Source organism: Triturus cristatus, chromosome 3_2 (assembly GCF_964204655.1).
Source record: "Triturus cristatus chromosome 3_2, aTriCri1.1, whole genome shotgun sequence".
NCBI lineage: Eukaryota > Metazoa > Chordata > Amphibia > Caudata > Salamandridae > Triturus > Triturus cristatus.
The window spans coordinates 1,238,639,898-1,238,664,917 of NC_140584.1; the positions used below are offsets into that span (position 1 = coordinate 1,238,639,898).

Sequence of the window (25,020 nt, forward strand, 5' to 3'; positions counted from 1 at the left end):
AGGAGCTAATTGTTGCCACAGGCCTGGTAGCCTCAGAGCCTGAGTGAGCATCCGGTGAGGCAGAAGGTTGCCCCATGATTGCTTGTCCCCTGGCTCTCTCTCATAAATTAAAGAGCCATGCTGGGAGAAGGAGACTTGGGACGGGGGAGAAAGGACCCCAGCAGCTGGCCCCCACCAGCAAAAGAGCAAATGCCTGGTAGGTAGGAGCCAACTGGACTGCATAGGCGTAGGAACCAATGCAATCTTTGGAGGAAGCATGCGGGTGCCCTATGACTGCAGTAGGAGCACCCACTCCTGGTAAGAATAAAGCCCACTAGTGGCACAACAGAAAGATGGAGAAAAAGAAGAACGTACCCGCCTCGATCAGCTGATTTAAAATGCCACATTAGGGTCAGGTGCTTACAAATAAATGCACATTGGACTCCAGTGCCCCAAGAGGCCTAAACGGGAGTGGCCACCCTAAGGATCCTGGGCTCTGCAGGAGTAACCATCGGAGAAGTTTTAATCTGAAGTAAGTATTTTAGGAACTGGTGCTTTTTCAGGCATGCTTTCGGTGCTTGGATCCTAGCTGTTAGTTTCTCGAAAGGTTGCTGAAATGAGATGTGAGACTCTGATATGTTCAGTGTTTTAAACCTTCATTGGAATGGTCAATTGAAAGCTATCATAAGTGCATGTTTCTGATAACATCTAAAATAGATGTACGAGTAAATTTCATTGTAATAGAAGAGCTTGTATTCTGTGTTGAATTAATATGGTAATAGTAGACACAGCTTGTTGATCTGCCAGTTTATCAAGCAGCTCTCCTTGTTGTATGAGAAGCTGGGGAGAATATTGTATTTTAGGGGTTATGGCTTGCTGCTGCACAGACTGTTCGAGGTGCCTCCAGCATAGGATTACCAGGGTACAATAAGGGCCTGATTTATATTTCAGCATTCAGGGTACTATGTCACAACGGGGATGGATATCCCGTCGGCGGAAACATGCATTCGATTATATTCCATGGGATTTATATTTCTGCAGATGAAATATCCTTCACCGTTGTGATGGAGTAACCTGCCCAGCAACATATAAACCAGGCCCTCAATGGATTACTTGACCTTTGGGAGCTTGCTTTGCTTGAAAGCGTTTTTCTATATATAGTATGGTTGTGTGACCTCACCGTGTAATAAACTCACTACCTGTATTGGGTCCATAGAGGTCTGGTTGTAAAACCTTCGTCCAACCAGGCCTAATGTTCTTGTCCCACTGGTAAGGGCTTGTACAAGGGCTAATTGCAATGTTCTACCTTTGTAGACTCATAGTGAGTGTTATCTTTAGGTGGAAGCACCCAGTAATTGATTCATGCTTGCCTCTGACATCTGCTGTGTCCTGCACATCATGAGCTCAGAGCTTGGAACTCAGCATCTCAGGTTCTGCGGTCAATAATTTGAGTACAGGGGGTGATATTCTTTGCGCTGCATCACTTACCTGCGGACCTGCTACTGACCCTCTTGCCGTCTTGCCGCTCCTGGGGTGCTGACGCTGTGTGTCTCCTCTGTCGGCGCCTAACGCAATCGCGCCCGCGACAGGGGGAGACTACAGCTCCCAGGCTGCTTTGCGGCCAACTTCCGCTTGTCTTCGCGCCCGGAGGCGCAGAAAAGGCAGAGGCTTCCTCCGCGTTGCGGGACGCGCGCGGGCGACGCCGGGCTAAGCCCGGGCAAAGGGCGGGCCCTCTGTTGCCCTCAGGAGCCGAAAGAGGCCGGGCTGGGCTCACTCCCTTGACTGTAGCTTGTACTGTTCTTATTTAATATTGGCATGCCATCTTGTGTTTTATAGTGATATGTTAGTCGTCCTCCCTATTCTCTGTTGTATGCATTGTATTAGTGGAGTACGTTTTTAGATGCTTTGACATGGCAGATTGTGTTAATAGGGGTACCCTTGATGGCTATTTACTTAAAGTCAACTCGGGTTTAGATCGTGAAGCAACTCTCGCTGAATTAAGAGTGAGGCGTCGTAATTCTATTGAGCTCATTAAAAGTACGCCCCCACCTGCGACCCCTCTTCACGTAATGACTTCTCCAGATATAAGTGGGCTTCTTCATAAAGAGACTTTATTTCTCTTAGGTAATAATGACTGCCACATTGTCTCGAAATGTAAACACTGCTAAGACACCGAATGATCTGTCCTCAATTGCTTTATCTGTATCTCCTAGCCTCACTGTTGAGCTAGTCGTATCGAATGGGCAATCATTACAAGCTAATATTCCCTTATTACATAAGGTTAATTCATCTAGGCAATCTAAATCTATAGGCCCATTACCTAGAAAACGGAGAAAGATAGACTCTGAGTTATCAAGGAATAAAAAAAAACCTAGCCGCAATTCTGGCCTGGCACATACAGATCAAGGTTCTACACTCTGTACTGCTAATACATCCTTCTCAGGCAAGTCTGTATCTTGTCCACTAAATGATACAACTGTTACAGAGTTAATGGGAAATATAGATCAACTATTGAAATCTCTCATCTTACCTATTGTAGAGAGCTTAAAAACAATTGAAAAAAGGTTGGAGAAAGTAGAACTCCTAATAAGTAATAAAAGGGAACTAACTACGGATTCTCTAAAATTAAATACAGCGCCCCTTATTGTCCCAGCTTCTGCTGAATCATCTTTTATCGCACCACCACTGGAGTCCATCTCCCAAACTCACCAGAGCATTAACAAGGTAACTAGTACCAATGTAGGTGGAACTACTATCCCCAAATTAATGCAACCCATCGTCCCAAGTAATGCCAGCAATCACCCGGGAGAAAATATCCCGTTACAAAAAGGTCCAATGTGCGATAGAAAAGGACGCAATTCAATTCTTTCTACAAAGCCACGTGGGCCTTTTTCTATTGATTTGCCACCAGAGGCTGTCCCTCTTGTAGTAGTCCTTGCGGGTGTTCCTACCTTAAAGGATGGTACAACAGAGGGATATTTGCAGTTAAAAAATAAGGTGATCCACTGGCTTGGCCAGAACCGCCCTCTTCCCTCGTATATTAATGGGGAAATTTTACATGTTCGGCGCTTACCCTGGCTGGGAAATACACCACAGAATATAAATGGGGACACCATTTTAATCAATTTTAGGGACCCTAGAGCTGTCAGCCATATTCTTAACTGGCATACAAATCATACGAGGTCTTTTATTACCACTTGGGAACTGACCTATTTTTATCCTAGAACTCAGATAGTTCCTAATATTAATTCTGGGGCTTCGTTTTGTAATCAATTTAATCCTCCCATTCCGATCAGAAATAGCTACGAGGCATTAGCAAATCTTGAAGACGTGGATTGACTTATTAGTCCCAAAGCTTCGTCTTCGGTCCCTGACGAGCTACCTTCCGATACACTTCCATTCTTTAATGAGTTAAGAAACCCAGTATCAGAAGTAAGCGTGGACAGTTGTATCAATTATTCCCCTGTCCCAGATTCCTTATCACCTGTCAATTGTCTGGCAAAAGGCATCGAGGCTATCACGGCGAATTTACTCTCCTGGAATATTGCCGGGCTGGCCTCCAAATTGGAATCTGAGGATTGGGTAAGTTTTGTTAATAATTTCGATTTATGCATATTCCAGGAGACCTGGTTATGTGAACCCTCTTTTGCCCAGGGATATTTGAACTATTCGGTGCCCGCATTAAAAGGACATAGGGGGAGACCTATGGGGGGATTAACTATATGGGTCCGCCAGAGTCTAAAACTATCTATTAAAGTTGTTGATACCAATAACCGAGATATCCAACTAATTAAAATGAACCTAGAAAAACTAGGAACGTTGGATATTTACAACGTCTACGTTTGGAGTAATAGGGGAGGGAGGTCCGAGGCTCTAGTAGCCTTGAGTAGCCTCCTTGATACCTAATCTTCAAACAGTAACACCGTCATTGCGGGTGACTTTAATAGAACATTTGAACCCCTAGTTAATGGAGATGACCTTTTCGGGGATGAAGAAGATCGCCAATGGGGAGTTCCTAAATTGGAGCTCAATCCGGTTGGGCGTTGGACCAATGATGTTATTGCCTTAAACGCCCTCTGTTACGAAAAGGGCTTAAGAGCTCTAAATGGAAGGACTAGTAGTGACAGAAATGGGACCAGTACATTTGATAATGGGCGACACAATAGTAGAATTGACTACGTTTTATGTAGTCTTAAACTATGGCCCTTGATATGCGATATGGAGGTTGTTGGGAGGATAGAGAGTGATCACAATCCCCTGTGCGCTACTCACAAATGGTGGTCCCATACTAGCCAGCCTGCTGGCTCCTCTGAGCTCGTCCCTCCCCTGATTGTTCCCACTAATGACCTGCGTAGACTAAGGTGGGAAAATATAGCAACTAATCATCAAGCTATTGCTAACATTAGTGGTCAGGTCGATAAAGCAATATCGGCTATAGAGCTTTCCAATTTACCTGGGACTGGCTTAGATAAGGTAGTAGGAATACACAATGCACTCTTTTGTACAATTAAAGACTACTTCCTTAAACCGGCAAAAAATAATGGAGCTAGAGCTCCTAAGCCTGCCAAGTGGTACAACAATAAGTGTAGGGAAGCACGATCAGCCTTGGGTAATGCTATTAAGGGCGGTCAATCCGCAGTAATCCAATCAGCTAGAAAGGATTATAAAATTAGTATATCCAAGGCAAAGAAAGAATGGGATGAGCATCACTGGTCTGAGTTAAAAGCGGCCAGTGATAGAAGGGATTCACGGCTATTCTGGCACATTGTTAGGTGGGGAAAATCGGGTTTTCCAGAGTCCCCGCATAACAATGTGCCAGAGGAAGAATGGGTAACATTTTTTAGAGAGCAGTATGCTGAGCCAAATAGTCTCGATTTGGGCCCAGAAATTAGCGTAGATCAATTCCAGGAAACTTTATTTAGTATTCCAGAAATAATGACGGCCCTTGGCTCAGTGGCTTGTGGACGTGCCCCTGGTCTTGATGGAGTGCCTGCTGATTTATTTATTAATGATAAAAAACGCTGGGGTAAGTACATTCATCTTCTTATGAATGCAATTGCACTGGGTGCAGAGGTACCAACATCCTGGCAGGGTGCAGTAATTATACCTATCTTTAAGAAAGGCGACAGGTCCCAGCCGGGTAATTATAGACCAATAAGTCTCATAGACACTATTCAAAAGGTTGTGGGACGTGTGATCGTCAATAGGCTCCTGGATTGGGCGGAGGAGTTTAATGCTCTTTCACCCTTTCAGGCAGGTTTTCGTCGATCCACAAGTACGGTGGACCAGGTCTTCCGCTTTACATTATTGCAATGGAGGACTGTTGTGCTGGGTGAGGGAAGCTTGTACGCGGCTTTTGTAGACCTGCGGGCCGCTTTTGACCTTGTTCCTCGTTCTAAGTTATGGTCGGTCCTCAAGAAGCAGGGACTCCCAAATGAGTTATTATCCCTCATAATGAGACTCCATGAATCTAACTATGCTAGAATCCAGTGGGGGGGGCTGGGTTCGGTAACCACGGACTTCCCTGTTGAAAGGGGAGTTCACCAGGGATGTTCGATTGCTCCGGTGCTTTTTACATTGTATAATAATGATGTTGCGGGTCGTATGCTTTCAGCTCAAGTGGATACCCCTTTTTTAGCTGGGACTAAAATCCCCACTTTATTGTTTGCAGATGACACGCTCATCTTATCTAAAACTCCTAGCGGCTTGCAACGTGCCTTGTCTATTTTTGATCAATTTTGTGGGGAGTATGGCTTAGAGGTCAACACAGCCAAAACAAAACTTATGATTTTTAACCCCCATCGTAGTTTCAAATCTAAAATCACTTTGAACAACCGCCCGCTAGAGGTAGTGAATACTTTTACATATCTAGGTATACACATATCTAGCGAGAAGAGCTGGCGGCATCATATTGATATTGGTACACTTAGACATAGGCAATTGTCTGGTGCTATTTGTGCAGAGCACAGAAAATCTTTAACCAAACCTGTTAAACCCGCTTTGCAGGTTTATGAAGCAAAGGCTCTAGGCTCTGCACTTTATGGTGCCGAGCTCTGGGGCTTTGAGAAGGTGACTGCACTCCAATCCTCGGAGAATAAATTTCTCAGGGCTATAACTGGTGTCCCCAAAAGCACCCCATTGTTGCCCTTAAAATATGATCTGGGAAGAAGAGCAGTTTCAGATTTGGTAAAGCTCCGCCCGATTATGTATTGGCGTAGGCTGTGGACTACTCCTGTGCTCCATCATTACGCAGAGGGCTTTTTAGATGTTATAAGATCTGATGTATACCACAAGATTGGATGGTTAAAATCACTAAAGATTTCCCTGACCGAGCTTGGTATGTGTTCACTCTGGGAAGACCCTGCAAGAGCACTCTTCCCATCCAAAAGCACCTTAAAGAGTACTTACTGGGAGATGGTTGCTTCCCGGCACTGGAGCAGCTCCAGTGCTGGTTCCATGACTGGTGATTTTTTGGAGGCTAAAATGTATCCCTGTTTAGAACCCTATTGGGACGTCATAACCAGGCCTGTAGAAAGGAAGCTTCTCTTCCAACTTAGAGCAGGTGCACTTCCCCTTAAATCTTTGACAGTTAAGTGGGTAGGTGGATCTTGTGATAGCTGTCCTGCTTGTGGTATTACCAAAGAGACCAGTGGTCATTTTTTATTTTCTTGCAGATCTTATGCGGTGCCAAGGCGTATCTGGTTGTCCCCAATGTGCAAAAACCTGGGGACTACCAGCAGTATCGTGGCTCTGCGCATTATATGCACCAGCACTTTGACATGGATTTCAGTAGCTACCGCAAAGTATTTAGGATGGGCGTGGTCGATCAGAAAGAGATTGCTAGTCACTTGACTATTCTCTTAATTAGACAGAGATTGCTAGCCATTTGACTACTCTCTGCTATGTTATCTACCTCTGCATTTTTATCTCGTATGCCTTTTTTAAATTATTCTTATTCGTACATTTTAACATTTAAAAAAAAATAATTTTTTTGTCAATGTAAATAGAATAGTACGTATATATAGGCCTAGTAATTGTGTCAGAAAACTTAAGAAGTGTGCTTTATATTTTGATGTCATTTAACTCTATTTTAAATTGTTGTATGTATTTGTTTTATATTGTATTTGTTCTTGCTTTTATGAATGAAATTCGAATAAAGCACACTTTTATTGATTGAGTACAAATAAACTAAGTAATTGTAGACCTTGGTAATTACAACACCTAGAATGAAAGAATGTATGGGATGAAATGCTATAAACAAAGGAATCATTAAGGGCAGCAGTAACAGAGTACCTCGGTTGCCTAACACTCAGTCAGCTCACCCAGTTTAAAGTCTGGTGGACCACCAGGTTTACACCGATAGAGCAAAATGTACCCATTCAGCGTAAACCTTCCTCCGAAGGCCAGAGAGAATATGGAGCTTCAGCGGTAAGCCATTCTACCCTATTTAGAATGGGTAGTCAGCTGTCTTTATACTGTCTACCAAATCCATGAATATTCTGGAGGTGAGGGAATGTTAAAATAAAAATATAAATTAAAAACTATCCTTACACCATGGGAGAAAACTCCACTGGTGTTGGGGCTATTAATTTTTACTTTGCCAAAGCAAACGCCCACTCTAAATAACTTTGTATAAAGTGTTGAGATAGTGGTTCATACAAACCCATAGAGTTCCCTCAGGGCCGACAGTGAACTTTAAATTGGGTGGGTGAAGTGTTGCCGGACATACCACCCTGACTGCCTTCACTCCAAAATCTAAATTGGGCCCTAAGAAGTGGAGTCATACACTGTACAATTCTATCGTCTATAGACTCTAATGTTGTTAAAGGTATGCTTCTAAAAACTCCCATGGAACAGATTTTTTTTTGCCGATGCACTTGATTGTGAAACACTAGTAACTAATGTTGCATCATGTATTATCAACAGTCTATTTGTACACAATTAATATACTTATGTATTTATTGGTGAGCTTCTCCTAATATGCTAGAATCTCGAAATGGCATTATTTATTTAAAGACTATTGCTAGATCATATTAGGTATATAAATTCAGGATTTACAGAGACAATGCCCAGCTTCTCAGATCTGTTTGTCCATCTGTGAGCTCAGGGAGGAGAAGCAGTGAAACCTGCTGACTGCTGATATTGTATCTCTTTACGCACCTTTGAATGTCTTCCTTCTGGAGGTGGTCAATGTACTTAATATCTGTTCCCTTGTCTCCCACTGGCCACAGGTGGCGCCGATGAGATCCGCTTGGTCAATGCTGGTGATGCCTGCAAAGGGAGAGTGGAGGTCAGGCATGGGAAGCGATGGGGGACGGTCTGCGATACTCACTGGGATAAGAAGGACGCTGAGGTGGTCTGTAAACATCTTGGATGCGGATCAGCTTTAAGAGCACTAAGTGACAATGGAGAGTATGGAGCAGGATGGCACCGAGTGTGGCTGAGTCGGATTCGATGCACAGGAGCAGAGGCATCCTTCTTCGACTGTCCTCATGATGCGTGGGGACATAATGCCTGTCACATCAGAAGTGATGCTGGAGTGCAATGTTCAGGTGAGAGAAAGGAGCACAAAGGGAAATATTCAGTTATGAAAACTAATATCATGAACGATAAGAATGTAGTAATGTTGTGATTGCTGAAGAATTTGACAGCGCTAATTGGGTGCTATATGATACCTCATCTCCAGGTCTATCACTTGGTGATTCACAACCATTTGGGTATCCCAGAGTGTGATGCAGGATGACTCATTGATTGTGGCAGAGGCATCCATTTTGTGATGCCAGGGCTCAGGGAAGTCCTACCGGGTTTAGCCAATGTGAACATGTCTCTCCCTCTAGAAGGGTGGAATGCTACCCCCGCCGACAGAACTGGGGGGGGTAGTATTCCAAAGCGTTTGAGACCAAACACAACATGTTTTGATGCAGCCATCTCAAAGTTAGGATTTACCGCGAGGTTATAATGCACTTAAGAGTATATTGTATGGCTGTATCACAGAACAGCCATAAGGAAGTATTTCCGAAAGCTGCCGAGGGGCTCAGCTCATGCTTGGGCACCCTATCATATAAAACCAAACACTCTGCCTTCAGGATTGTCAAGGCCTGCCATAGGAGTGGCTTATAGGTTTAAATGTGTCTGCATATAGGTGTTGATATAGGTAGCCTGTACCACGGTAATGGGTGCAAGCACACCCTCACCCAGGCTGCAGTAGCAGACCAGTGGTGCCATTTTGGAGTGCTTCCCAGGGGTGGCATAATATATGCTGCAGCCCCTGGTAGGCCTCTGAGGTACCTATGCCCTAGGTACATAGTATACCATATACTAGGGGCTTATAAGGCACTCCAGAATCCAATTAGATATGTACCTAATGTACATGGAAACCATTTTAGAGAGGAAGCAGCTAGGCTGTGGTCCTGATTAGCAGGGCCACAGCCAGACCAAGGTCGAAAAACAGTAAAACACCAGCAAAAAGTGGGGGTACCCATGTGAAGCAGATCCTACTCTCCTACACAACCCCCCCAAACGCAAGGACATTAAACTAGCCTTGACCAGTTGAGTCTTCATGTTCTAAGTGGAAATTCCTGGAGAGTCCATCTGCCTTGGCATGGTTACTCCCAGGTCTATGTTCCACAGTAAAGTCCATCCCCTGTAGGGAAATGGACCACCTAAGCAGTTTGGGGTTTTCACCCTTCATTTGTTTTAGCCATAAGAGGGGCTTATGGTCTTTCTGAACAAGAAAGTAAGGACCAAAGAAGAATGGCCTCAATTTCTTCAGAGCCATACCACAGCAAAGGCCTCCCTCTCAATGGCTGACCAACTTTTCTCTCTAGGGGTCAGCCTTCTGCTTATGAAAGCTACTGGCTGATCCTGACCGTCTTCATTCAATTGTGACAGTACAGCCCCAACCCCCAATTCAGATGCATCAGTTTGAATAATGAACTTTTTGGAGTAGTCAGGACTCTGCAGAATGGGAGCAGTACACATGGCCTGCTTCAGGTCATCAAATGCCTTTTGACAGCTAGCTGTCCAATGAACCTTTTTGGGCATTTTCTTAGAAGTTAAGTCATTCAAGGGTGTCACTATTGATCCATACCCTTTGACAAATCTCCTATAGTACCAAGTCAGGCCTATGAAGGCTCTCAGCTGAGTCTGGGTAGTGGGAGCAACCCAGTCCATTATGGTCTGGATTTTGCTCTGCAATGGTTGAACCTGGCCTCCACCTACAAGGTGGCCCAAGTACGCAACCTGACTCTGCCCTATCTGGCACAAAGTAGCCTTGATAGTTTGGCCTGCTTTTTGCAGGGCCTCCAAAACATTCCATAAGTGTACCAACTGTATTCACCAACCTTTGGAAAGTGGCAGGTGCATTCCTCAAACCAAAGGGCATTACCACAAATTGATAGTGCCCACTAGGGGAAGAAAATGCTGTTTTTGGCTTTGAATCATCAGCTAGTCTGATCTGCCAGTAGCCAACTGTCAAGTCAAATGTGCTAAGGTACTTGGCTGAGGCCAGAGTATCTATTAGCTCATCTGCCCTTGGTATTGGATGGGCATCAGTCCTAGTGACTGCATTGAGACCCCTGTAGTCCACACAAAACCTCATCTCTCTTTTCCCACCACTGGTATGAGGTTTTGGCACAAGGACCACTGGACTAGCCCAAGGGCTATCTGAGGGCTCAATCACACCCAGATCCAACATTTTCTGGCCGTCTGTCCCGATACAGTCCCTGACATGGTCAGGTTGCCTATAAATATTATTTTTAATAGGCAGACTGTCCCCAGTGTCCACTTCATGAGTGCACCAGGTAGTCTGACTTAGAGTCAGTGAGAACATGCGTCTGTACTGATTGAGCACCTGTCTGCAATCAGCTTGTTGCTGGGCAGTGAGGCTGCCTGCCAAGGCTACACCATCAACTGACCCATCATCAGGGTTCTGTGAGAGGAGGTCAGGGAGTGGGTCACTCTCTTCCTCCTGTCCCTCATCAGTTGCCATGAGCAAGCCCATGTCAGCCCTATCCACATATGGCTTTAGCCTGTTGACATGGAGAACCCTATGGGGACTCCTGGGAGTTCCTAGGTCTAGCAAATAAGGTACCTCTCCCATCTGTTCAACAATAGTGTGGGGTCCACTCCACTTGTCCTGGAGAGCTGCTGGGGCCACAGGCTCCAACACCCACACTTTCTGTCCTGGCTGGTAAACGGTCAGTACAGCCTTTTGGTCATGCCAGGCTTTTTGCAGTTCCTGGCTAGCCTTAAGGTTTTTGTTTGCCTTTTTCATGTACTCAGCCATCCTGGAGCGGAGACCAAGTACATAGTCCACTATGTCTTGCTTTGGGGGCTTGAGAGGTAACTCCTATCCTTCCTTCACCAAACACAATGGACCCCTGACAGGGTGCTCAAACAAAAGTTCAAATGGGCTGTAGCCAACCCCCTTTTGAAGCACCTCCCTGTATGCAAATAAAAGGCAGGGCAAGAACAGGTCCCATTTTCACCTAAGCTTCTCTGGGAGTCCTTTGATCATGCCCTTTAAGGTTTTGTTGAATCTCTCAAATAAACCATTGCATTGTGGGTGATAGGGTGTGGTGAACTTGTAGTTCACTCCACACTCCTTCCACATAGCAGTCAAGTAACTAGAAATGAAGTTTGCACCCCTGTCAGATACTACCTCCTTAGGAAAGCCTACTCTTGAGAACACACTCAAGAGAGCACTTGCCACTACAGGTGCTGTAGTGGTCCTTAGGGGAATTGCTTCTGGATACCTGGTGGCATGATCCACTACCACCAGTATAAATCTGTGCCCAGATGCTGTTTGGGGATCCATGCGACCAACAATGTCGATCCCTACCCTTTCAAAGGGCACCCTCACCACAGGTAGTGGCATCAGAAGGGACTTTGTAGTGCCAACTGCTTTGCCACTGGCTTGGCAGGTTACACAGGAGCGACAAAACTCCTTTGTGTCTTCAGACATGTGGGGCCAGTGAAAGTGAGGAACAATTCTGTCCCAAGTCTTTTTCTGGTCTAGGTGTCCTGATAGGGGGATATCATGGGCTAGGGTCAATAGGAAACCCATATACTTCAGAGGTATAACCAACCTCCTGGATGCACCACGCTTGGGGTCTCTACTCTCTGAGTATAGGAGTCCATCAGCCCAATAAACTTTATGGGTGCCACTAGCATTCACAGGGGCTGTCCAGCTTTTGACATTTTTGAATGTGACCTGGTCACAGTAAAGACATGTGCAGGGATCCCTAACATTTCTGCATGTGTCCTGAGCTCCACTTCAGCCCAAGCTGAAGTTTCTAGATCATTGCCAAGCAAGCACTGTACTGATAGGTCTGCACTTACCACAACCTTCTTAATGCCAGTTACCCCTCCCCAGGAGAAGTTAACAACTGCCAGAGAATGGTCTGTTCTGAGATTGCTAGCATTGGTCACTTGGTACATTTCACCAAGTATAATCTGCCCAGGATCGAAACAGTGAAACACCAGCAAAAAGTGGGGGTACCCATGTGAAGCTGATCCTACTCTTCTACAGTAACTCTTCTTACCACTGCCACAGTGTCCTCAGTCTTCATTTTGCAAGGAGTGAGGAGCCCGGGGTTTAAAATACTACTGCACATGTATGTAACCTCTTCCCAATCACTGATCTAGTGTTCTCATTCTGCATTTTGCCAGGTCTGGGGAGCCCTTGGTTTAACATTAAAATGATACATGTAGGAAATCCCTCCCCCACCACCACCCCAGCGTTCTCAGTCCTAATTATGCAAGGTGTAAGGAGCCCAGGGTATAAGATAAATATTACACATGGATGTAACCCCTCTCCCACCACAGCCCCAGAGTTCTCAGCTTTCATTATGCAAGTTGTGAGGGGCACGGGGATTTAGGTAAATATTACACATGTATTTAACCCCTCTTACACCACTGCACCATTTTTTTTAGTCTTCATTAGTGAAGGTGTGAAGAGCCCAAGGTTTAAGGTAAACATAACACATGTAGGTAGCCCTTCCACACCACTGCCCCAGTGTTCTCAGTCTTCATTAGGGAAGGTGAGAGGAGCAAATGGTTTAAGGTAAATAATGCAATGTAGGTAACCCCTCTCCCTCCACAACCCAGCGTCATCAGTCTTCACTTATGTAAACTGTGAGAAGCCCAGGGTTTAAGGCAAATATTTGACATGTAGGTAACCCCTCCCCCACCACCGCCCCTTTTACCTCAGTCTTCAATATGCAAAGTGTGAGTAGACAGGGTTTAAGATAAATATTATGCATGTAGGTATCCCTTCCCCACCACCATCCCAGTGTTTTCAATCTTCATTATGCAAGGTGTGAGGAGCCCAGGGTTTTTGATAAATATTTGACATGTAGGTAACCCCTCTCCCAACACCGCCAAGTGAACTTAATCTTCATTATACAAGGTGTGGGGAGGCCAGGGTTAAATATAAATATTACACATGTCAGTAAACCCTCCCCTACCACCACCGCAGTGTTCGCAGTCTTCATTATAGAATGTGTGAGGAGCCCAGAGTTTAAGGTAAATATTACAAATGTATGTAACTCCTCTCCCACCACCACCCCAGTGATCTCATTCCTCATTATGCAAGGTGGGAGGACCCCAGGGTTTAAGGTCAATATGAAACATGTATGCAATCCTTCCCCCACCACCGCCAAAGTGTTTTCAGTCTTTATTATGCAAGGTGTGAGGACCCAAGGGTTTAAGATCAATATTCCACATGCAGTAACCCTTACCACCACTGCCATAGTGTTCCCAGTGTTGATTTTGCCAGGAGTGAGGAACCCAGGATTTAAGATAACTATTACACATGTAGGTAACCTCTCCCCAATCACTGATCTAGTGTTCTCAGTCTTCATTATGACAGGTGTGGGGAGCCCTTGGTTTAACATTAAAATTAACCCTGGGTGAGACACTACGCTTCGCCCACGTAGTGTACGTAGCGCTGCCTGCTTCGCAGTTTTCGAAGTAGGCGAAGCAGGCTAGCGCTACGCACACCCAGGGCGAAGCGTAGCTGCCTGCCGCCGCCACCCGCCTCCCGCCTTTTAAATCAAACCTGCATTTTAAAATAAATACCAAGTAAAGAAACTTACCTGGAGCGCCGCGTCTCCAGGGCTCCCTCTTCATTATTTCCGACGTCTTCTAACAAATGCGCATGCGCGGACGCCCGCGCATGTGCATTTCCTTTGAGAAATGCGCATGCGCTGGCGTCCGCGCATGCGCATTTGTTAGAAGACGTCGGAAATAATGAAGAGGGAGCCCTGGAGACGCGGCGCTCCAGGTAAGTTTCTTTACTTGGTATTTATTTTAAAATGCAGGTTTGATTTAAAAGGAGGGCAGGCGGGAGGCGGGAGGGCAGGCGGGAGGTGGGTGGCGCGTAGTGGGGGCTACGCGAAGCACGTAGTGTGCGTAGATTTGGGCACACTATGCGCTGCTTCACGTAGCCCCACTACGCCCACTACGCCCACCCTTAATTAAAATTACAAGTGTAGGTAATCCCTCCCCCACTGTCGCACCAGCGTTCTCAGTCTTCATTATGCAAGGTGTAAGGAGCCCAGGGTATAAGATAAATATTGCACATGTACGTAACCCTCTCCCACCACCACCCCAGAGTTTTCAGTCTTCATTATGCAAGTTGTGATGATCCCAGGGCTTTAGGCAAATATTTTACATGTACTTAAACCCTTTTGCACCACTGACCCAGTGTTTTCAGACTTTACTAGTTAAGGTGTGAGGAGCCCAAGGTTTAAGGTAAACATTTGTTTCTTTAATTAATTTTGCTCATATACAGTTATAACAGTCCAACGTAATGAAACATACAAGGCATGTTCATCACAGCTTAGTACAATATTATTCCAGATTATATAATATACCAGTTGTTCATCCACCTAGCACACATTTCAACACATTTATATATTACAAATTTCTGCCCAATTTTTTCATTTGTCTGACATAGTATCTCTCATTCACAGAAAGTAAGTAAGTCGCCAGAGGGGCCCATAAGTCATTAGGCCTAGATGACATAGGGAGCTCTTCAGCATAGCATGCCGACTGGTCTCTGCAATATACAAGATCTTCAAACCATTTTTCTTGCCCTGGCACCTTTTTACTATCCCAACAATTAGCCATATTCCTCTTAGCTATTAGCAAAGCAATAAGAACCAACCGCCTTGTCTGTGGTTGCACGCGTCCATCTAGCCCTAGTAGGCACATTTGTGGTGTGCATTCCACTGCTTCCAAAACCATTTCAGAGAGGGACTTTCAGGCACATGCATCAAGAAAAGCGAATATTAAGGAATCGCAATTAAGGACTCTCAAAAACCTATGCCTGTAGGAATCACTATTAAAATAGCGATTCCTAAACATTCCTTAATTGCAACTCACAAATTGCGAGTCGCAATTAAGGAATAGCTTCCCATTCATTCCTATGGGCCTACAGGCCCTTAGGAATGAATGGGAAATTGCATGCGCAATTTGCGAGTACCAATAGGTACTCGCAAATTGCGCATGCAATTTCAAGGGTGCAAAGGTGTCAAATTGACACCCTGTTGCACCCCTGAAATTGTGATGTGCACCCATGTTTAACCAGAAACCTTGAAAAATGCACTTTTTTTGCAAAATACAAACCAGAGTAACTGTATTTTGCGGCCCCAAATAGCAAATTCGCTATTTCTAAGGGGTACATGGATTGCATTTAAGAAATCGCAATACAATCGCAATTTAAGAAATCGCAATACAATCGCAATTTAAGAAATTGCGACAAATTGCGATTTCTTAAATTGCGAGTGCCTGACACTTTAATGCATCGAAACAGGCATTTTTGCGGGCGCAAACGGAGGATTTTTGTGAATCGCATCATTTGCGCTTGCAAAAAACGTTGATGCATGTGCCTGTTTGTGACTTGCTCCCAGAATGCATATACCCTCCTACAACCCCAAGCTAAGTGCATAAACTCAGCATCCTGCATTTGACATCTTGTACAATTGTTTGATTCTCTCAACCCATACCTCTTCAACTGTTTCGAAATATAGTATAGATGCAGTAAAAACTTAAAGTGGGTGATGCGCAGATTACAATTTGCTGTCAACAGTCTCGTGATAGAGCAGCAAGAGCCCCAGTTTTTATCCCCGAGTGGCTCATCTAGCTGTATATTCCATTGCTCTCTGGCCCCACAGTTTGTGGGCACTGTGTCATCTTGCTTGAGTTTTTTGTGGCAAATTTGAATTAGGGTGGGGGTTGCACAAAATGAGCATGTCCATGCCCCCACCCCCTCCCTGCAAAAATTACAGCCATCCTGCCCCCCCTGGGGGACAGATGGGGCAGTAGCCCCAATCTGCCCCTCCAGGGGGGCAAAAAGCCCACTAGATGCCAGGGATTGTTTTAGGCAAATTTTAATTAGGGTGGGGGCATTGGCATGCCCATTTTGGGCAGCCCCAGCCCTAATTAAAATTTTCCCAAAAAACTCCCTGGTGACTAGTGGACTTTCTGCCCCCCCTTGGGGGCAGATAGGGGCAGTAGCCCTCAATCTAGATGCCAATGATTACGCTGTCTTTTTTTATGCGTGGGGGTGGGGGCTGCCCAGAATTGGCATACCAATGCCCCCACTCCCCCAAAAAATAGCCACAGTGTTTCTGCCCCCCTAGGGGGCATATCGGGGCAACCCCCTTCCCCCCGATACCCCCCCCCGGGTGGCAGAAAGCCATCTAGGCACAGAGTTATTTTTAGCAATGTGCCCACCTGTGGATTTTGGGCCCTAGCGCAGCCGGCACATAGGGAAAACTACCAAACCCACAAATTTCTGAAAGCTAGTCACTTGGGGGAGTCCAGCGAGGTATGGCTTGCGTGGGTCCCCTAACATTTTCCTACCCACAATCCCCTGCAAACTTCAAATTTAGCTGGAAAATTCACTTTTTTCTCAAAGATCTGTGTGGGAAAGTTCTGGAATCAACGTGCATCCACAAATTTCCTCACACCCAGCGTTTCCCCAGGTCTCCCGATAAAAATGATACCTCACTCGCATGGGTAGGGCAAGTACCCGAGACAGGCAAGGGCCCAAAACCTATTGAGGCAATATCAAAATGACCTATCACAAAACAACCTGGTTTTGCAAGGGGGTCACCCGGGTTTTGTCCCCGGGCTCGGCGGCCATCTTGGAAAACTACCAAACCCAAACATTTATGGAAACTAGACATCCGGGGGAGTCCAGCGAGGTATGGCTTCAGTGGGTCCCCCATCATTCTCCTACCTAGAATCCCCTGGAAACCTCAAATTTTGGCAAAAAATGCACTTTTTTCGCAAATTTCTGTGTGGGAAAGTCCTGGAATCTGGGTAGATCCACAAATTTCCTCCCACGCAGCGTTCCCCCAGGTCTCCTGACAAGAATGGTACCTCACTTGCGTGGGTGGGTCAAGGACCCGCAGCAGGCAACGGCCAAAAACCTATTGAGGCAACATCAAAATGACCTACCACAAACCAACCTGGTTTTGCATGGGGGTTCCCAAGAGTTTTTGGCCCGGTGCTCGGCAGCTATCTAGGGAAACCTACCAAACCCACACATTTCTGAAAACTAGACACCCGGAAGCTTCCAGTGAGGTATGGCTTGCGTGGATCCCTCAACGTTTCCTTACCCAGAATCCCCTGCAAACCTCAATTTTAGCTGAAAAAATCACTTTTTTCAAACATTTTTGTGTGGGAAAGTTGTGGCATCACCGGGCTCACACAAATTTCCCACCACCCAGCGTTCCCCCAGGTCTCCTGGTAAAAATGGTGCCTCACTTGTGTGGAATAATTGCTATATACCCGGAACATAATAAAAAACCATTGCAAATTGCTGCTAAGTTTTTGACTCTGTATTCCTCGGGTTCTTGGTGAACCTACAAGTCCTATATATCCCCGCAACCAGGAAGGTCCAGCGGATATAACGGTATATTGATTTCAAAGAGCTGTCATAATTAAAAGAAGTTATAGGTGAAAACGTTGACATAAAAGGCTGTTTTTTCAACTAATTTTCAATTTTTCCTGTATTTAACTGTTAGTTTCTATAAAGAAACCTTGATGGATCTACACAAATGACTCCTTGCTGAATTTAGAATTTTGTCTACTTTTCAAAAATGCATAGCTTTCCATGATCCATTATTGTTTTCACACCCATTTCTACCATTAACTGGAAGGAGGTTGAAAGGACAAAAAATAGCAAAAATAGGCTATGTCCCAGAAAAATGCCAAAACTGTTTCAAAAATGTTGGTTTTCTGACAAAAGTCTGTCATTTCCTAAAAGCTGGGAAAATGGTGATTTCAGCCCCACAAACCCTTTTTTGATACTATTTGCAGAGAAAATCCCAGACGCTTTCATTTGCAGACCGTTTTTACAATTTTTCACAAAAAAAACTAAATGTTGCTGTATTTTGGCTAATTTCTGGGACCCTTCCAGGGGAATCAACAAACCCTGGGTACATTTAGAATACCCATGACGTTGGAAGAAAAGGACGCAAATTTGGGCTGGATACCTTATGTGGTCAAAAAGTTACAGGGGCCTAAGCGCGCACTACCCCAAATAGCCCATAAAAGGCTTAGCACAGGGGGGAAAAGGCCTAGCAGCGAAGGGGTTAAGGTAAACATAACACATGTAGGTAGCCCTACAACGCCACAGGCCTATTGTTCTCAGTCTTCATTAGGCAAGGTGTGAGGAACAAATGGTTTAAGGTAAATATTACACATGTAGGTAGCCCCTACCCCACCACCGCCCCAGTGTTCTCAGTCTTCATTAGGGAAGGTGTACAGAGCACTGGGTTTAAGGTAAATAATACAAATGTAGGTAACCCCTCTCCCTCCACAACCCAGCATTATCAGTCTTCATTTATGTAAACTGTAAGAAGCCCAGGGTTTAAGGCAAGTATTTGACATGTAGGTGTCCCCTCCCCCTCCACCGCCCCATTGACCTCAGTCTTCAATATGCAAGGTGTGAGGAGACAGTGTTTAAGATGAATATTACGCATATAGGTATCCCTTCCCCCACCACCATCCCAGCGTTTTCAATCTTCATTATGGAAGGTGTGAGGAGCCCAGGGTTTCAGATAAATATTACACATGTATGTAAACCCTATCCCACCTATGTCCCACTGTTTTTAGTCTTCATTATGCAAGGTGTGAGGAGACCAGGCTTTTTGATAAATATTACACATGCAGGTAACACCTCTCCCAACACCATCACGTGATCTTAGTCTTCATTATACAAGAGTGAGGAGCCCAGGGTTTAAGATAACTATTACACATGTAGGTAACCCCTCCCCAATCACTGATCTACTGTCCTCAGTCTGCATTATGACATGTGAGAGGAGCACATGATTTAACATTAAAATTACACATGTAGGTAATCCCTCCCCCACCATCGCACCAGCGTTCTCAGTCTTAATTATGCAAGGAGTAAGGTGTAAGGAGCCCAGGGTATAAGATAATTATTACACATATATGTAACCCCTCGCCAACCACCGCCAAAGGGTTTAATATAACTACTACACATATAGATATTCCCTCACCCACCACTGCCCATGGTTCTCACTCTTCAATAAGCAAGGCGTGAGGAGCCCAGGGTTTAAGGTAGATATTACAAATGTAGGTAACTAATCTCCCACCACCATCCAAGTGTTCTCAGTCTTCATTAAGGAAGGTGTGAGGAGTCCAGGACTTAAGGTAAATATTACACATGTAGGTAACCCCATTCCTCCTCTGCCCCATTCAATTCAATTGTCTTTATGTGAGGTGTGAGGAGTCCTGGGTTTAAGATAAATATTACACACATAGTTAGCCCCTCTCCCACAACCACCCCCAGTGATCTCAGTCTTCATTATATAAGTTGTGAGGAGCATAGGGCATTAGCTAAATATTACACATGTATTTAACCCCTCCTACACCACTGCCCCAGTGTTTTCAGTCTTCATTAGTTAAGGTGTGAGGAGCCCAAGGTAAACATAACACATGTAGTTAGCCCTTCCACACCACCGCCATATCGTTCACAGTCTTCAATATGCAAAGTGTGAGGAGAAGGTTTTAAGATAAATATTACAGATGTTGGTAACCCCTCCACCACCACTACCCTAGAATGTCCAGTCTTAATTCTGCAAGGTGTGAGGAGCCCAGGGATTAAGATAAATATTACACATGTAGGTAACCCCTCTACCAACACCGTCCAAGTGTTCTCAGTGTTCATTATGCAAGGTGTGAAGAGGTCCGGGTTTAATATAAATACTACTCATGTATGTAACCCCTCTTCCACCACCACCCCAGGGTTCTCAGTCTTCATTAAGCAAGATGTGAGGAGCCCAGGGTTTAAGATAAATATTACATATGTAGGTAATCCCTCCCGCACCACCACCGCAGTGTTCTCAGTGTTTTTTATGAAAGGTGTGAGGAGCACAGGGCTTGAGGTAAAAATTGCAACTGTAGGTATCCACCTACCCCACCACTGCCCCAGTGTTCTCAGTCTTCATTAGGGAAGGTGTGAGGAGCCCAGGGTTTAAAGTAAATATTAGAAATGTCCGTAACCCCTCTCCCACCACTGCCCCAGCGTCATCAGTCTTCATTGTGGGAGCTGTGAGGAGCCCGGGGTTTATGCAGCGGCGTCACTATGGGGGTGCGGGGGGTGCGGACCGCACCGGGTGACACCCTCAAGTGGGGTGACACCAACAGGGGCCGTCAGGGGCCGGCTTTAGGGCGGTGCGACCGGGTGCTGGCTTCCTGGGGGCGCCATGAGTGAAAGTTTATTGTGCTTTTGAAGCACCTGCTGCAGCGTTTCTTTCCGCCAGCAATTACCAGGCCTCACATAAATGTCAAGATAACTGGTGTGATTAATTATCTTCCTGGAGAGAGATCAGTGTTTTTTAAAGTTGAGGTTTTGACTTAGGTGAAGTTAGTGCAGAGGGTTAATATGCCTGCTGCAAAGAACGTGTGCCAAGTAGATTACAGAGTGCAGATCAGCAGGTTACTGCTTTCAAAAGAGACATCCTTTTGTTGCAATTTATAACTTAAAGTCCTAATATTCAACAGTGAGCTATTAACTTCCATCCTAGAACTGCATACACACCTCAAAATATACATTATTAGAACATTGATTAATGTTGCAAAAAGGGTTAATTTGGCTAGAAATAAATTCTTATTATTAAAGAAAACTCCCAACTATGCTGTTTCTTTTTCGACTCTGAGTTTGTGCTTCTCCACACCAAGCACTATACTGCCTACCAGTATGGATGACATGTGACTCCTACACTTTCAGTCCTTTGGTTTATGTATCATTTCCTATACACGGATTTACACACCTATGATTGATTGTCTCTGTGTAATGTGTGTGTGATGCAAAGTGCTCGGACACCCTACACTGGTATGAGTGGCGCTATATAACTAATTCAATGCATCTGAGAGAGTGTGGTTATGGTGACTTGGTCACTGTTAAAGGGTGCTAGTGAGAGAATCCGTGGTGGAGGTGGTCATTGGGGGGAGCCAACAAACATTGTCGCACAGGGCGCCACCAGCGCTAAAGCCGGCCCTGGGGCCCGTGTGCGCAGAGCAACCTAACCTTTTAGGAAGAGGACGTGCCTGTGCGCAGTGCACACTGTCTCCTCTCCTTTCTTGTATTTGCTTCCCTGTGAAATGGATCCAAAAAAGAAAATCACTTTTGCTGGAAATCAATGTCGTATTTTTCTGACATTTAATTCCAAAATGCAGCATCAGGAATAAAAGTTAAAAAATATGAAAAATAAATAACTAAATAAAGTAAGACAGAGTGGTAGCAAACTGTCCAGATTGATTTTTATTCACACCCAAACACATTAGCGCCACTTTTACAGAGTTTGCCAGTGAAGCGCTATTTTAGTTGTCTTGGCTTTGTTTTCCCGGGGCTTGGAACTAGTGCACCAATCCTGGAGGTACTGCAATGTGAGGATTGAAAAACAAAATTTGTACTGCTGCTCTGTATCTAGGGATGTTGTCTTTTTTTTACCATACTGCTTACGTTTTGTAAGGATATAAGCAATGGCCATTGAAATGGGTCCATTCAGGGCCCTGTTGTCATGTCCTTAACTTTTCAGGCAAAAGCACTCACTGATTTCTGAACAGTGAGTGTAAAAGCGTTAAGGTAACCATGTTGTTCCTGCTTACATTTCACATGGTTTGCAAAATGCTGCATTCCCTGTGATTGTTTGCTTTTTCCAGGATGCTGTCACTTTTTTTTGTAGGCCACATATTGCTCTTGCCCAGTGCGTAATTTAAATTGAGCCGCATCCAGGTGTTTATAGTTGGCAACAATTGGGTTGTAGTTGAAGGCAGTCTGAGTTTTTCTCAGTGGGGCAGTATGGTGTTCAGTGGGGGAGAGGATGTGGCACTATGGCCAGAGCTGCTGAATTTAGAACTGGGGAACCAGGTTCAGCCTTAATAACCAGTCCGCCAGACCACTCTCCTGAGAGAGCACTATCTCATGCTAGACCTTAGAAGGCTTCGCAAGACATTAGAAGCCCCGGTGTCATAGCACCAGCAGGTGGACCCTAGCATGACAAGTGTAGGTTAACCTTCAAGGCTTGTCCACCACTATTCATACTGAAGTTCACCTCCAGTTTTGCGGCAGGCCTATGAAGCAGTACACCCTAGAACAGTGACCCTGTCACTGAGATCACAGGACCCTTGAGAAGGGCCAGCTCTAGGGCGGTGCAACCGGTGTGACCGCACCAGGTGCTCACTTTCGGTGGAGGCATCATTTTTGCAAGTATATTATGGTTTTAAAAGCGCTTGCTGCCTCCTTCCTGGCCTCCAGTAATTTTCGGTAACAATAAAAATGTCATGATGACTCTGGTGATTAATGTTCTTCCTAGAGAGAGATCGGAATTTTGTCTAATGGAAGATTTGACTCATGGAAAGGTAGCTCAGAGGGTTAATGTACCTGCTGCAAAGAACATGTACCATGCAGATCACAAAGTGCACATAATGTAAATAGGCCAGTGGGCTACTGCTTTTGTCAGAGAGATCCTTTTGTTACTTGCAGTTTATAAGTTAAAATCCTAACATAGAACAGTGAGCTATTAACTGTCATCTACTCCGCAGCAACACAAGTCAAATTTTTTATTAACTTTTGATACGTTTGAGCAACAAACAATTTATTAGTTTAAATGGTGAGATCATGCTGCAGATCTTGCATTATGAGGCAAATATGGCAGAGCCATTATTATTTAGAAAACATTTGCAAACTAGGATTTTTAGCCATTCATGTTTGAACTGCTGTTTTGGTAAAGGGAGAAGTGCTGATGACAGAAACTTCATGGCTCGGAGACAAATGGCTTGTGCTTCCACATTTTATCGTATTTGGGGACATTCTGTGATTAGAAGCATATCCCACTTTGTGAACACATTTTACTGTCAATAACTCATTATAGCCTTAAATAATCATGTGTATCCATTGGTTGATAAAACTTGGCAGTGAAACCAAACAAATACAAAAAATTGGGATGTTTGCGCATTCTGGCCACGCCTCTGGCTCTGCCCACTGATCCAATCCTTGGGTTATTCCCGCCCTTTGATTCTCCGCCCACAGTTCCCCTACTTTTTTTCCCCCACTTCGACCACTGATATATCGTGTTGATGGATAGTGGGAACACCACACCAGTAAAAAGTACCATACCTATGATATTATAAATTCCAATAAACTGTTGACTAGGAGGTAGCCCACTGTACAACCTGATTAATGAATCATTATCACACTGTTGTTAACAGGCACATTTTGTAAATATAGGACCTACATTTACAAACGTTACTAAGGATTCTGTATGGTCCCGTTATTTGCCAACTGTGTCCACTGGCGGACTCGGGGCGGAGGAGGTCCATGCGGTAAGTCGTGAGGGGGTGACACCATGAGTTACCCGCACCGGGTGACTACAACCCTAGTGACGCCACTGGGTTTATGATAAAATGTATAAATGTAGGTAATCTCTCTCGCCAACACCGCCCCAGCATTCTCAGTCTTGATTATGCAAGTTGTGAGGAGCACAGGGTGTTTGATAAATATTGCACATGCATTTAACCCCCTCTCACATCACTGTCCCTGTGTCCTCAGTCTTCATTAGTTAAGGTGTGAAGAGCCCAGGGTTTAATTTAAATATAACACATGTAGGTACCCCTACAACACAACTGCACCAGTGTTCTCTGTCTTCATTACGGAATATGTGAGGATCCCAGGGTTTAAGGCAAATATTTGATATGTAGGTACCCCCCCTCCCCCACCACCTTCCTCATTGACCTCAGGGTTTAATATAACTACTACACATGTAGATATCCCCTCACCCACCACTGCCCATGGTTCTCACTCTTCATTAAGCAAGGCGTGAGGAGCCCAGGGTTTAAGGTAGATATTACAAATGTAGGTAACTAATCTCCCACCACCATCTCAGTGATCTCAGTCATCAATTTGCCAGGTGGGATTACCCATGGTTTAAGATCAATATGAAACATGTATGTAATTGTTCTCCTACCACCGTACCAGTGGTTTCAGTCTTCATTGTGCAAAGTTTGAGGAGTCCAGGTTTTAACATCAATATTCTACATGTAGTAACCCTTCCCACCACTACCATAGTGTTCTCAGTCTTCATTATGCATGGAGTGAGGAGCCCAGAGTTTATTATAATTGTTACACATGTAGGTAACCCCTCCCCAACCACAGATTTGATTTTCTCAGTTTCCATTATGCCAGGTGTGAGGATCCGAGGGCTTACGATGGATCATATTGCACATGTAGGTAACCGCTCCCACACCACTTCCCCATTGTTCTTATTCTACTTTCTAGAAGGTGGGAGGAGTCAAGGGTTTAAGATTAATATTACACATGTATATAACCCCTCTCCTCAACACTGCCTCAGTGTTATAACTCTTCATTATGGAAGGTGTGAGGCCTGGGCTAAAATTCCGTTCCGCTCGCGGAAATTGCGATAATTTGACATTTTCGCGTTCCGCGGAGAGCGCGAAAATGTCAAAATTTCCGCAATCCGCATTTTACATGAAATT

General features: G+C 44.8%; 1 protein-coding gene across 2 annotated transcripts in view; it reads left to right on the forward strand.

The window, feature by feature from the left end:
- The window catches only part of LOC146859555 (uncharacterized), a 284,850-nt gene that overhangs the window by 145,646 nt on the left and 114,184 nt on the right, over nucleotides 1-25,020 (forward strand). For both annotated transcript variants that reach the window (XM_085650255.1, XM_085650254.1), the window contains exon 2: nucleotides 8,211-8,531. In XM_085650255.1, coding sequence (XP_085506381.1) covers nucleotides 8,211-8,531 — 321 coding nt within the window. The remainder of the gene's footprint in view (nucleotides 1-8,210; nucleotides 8,532-25,020) is intronic.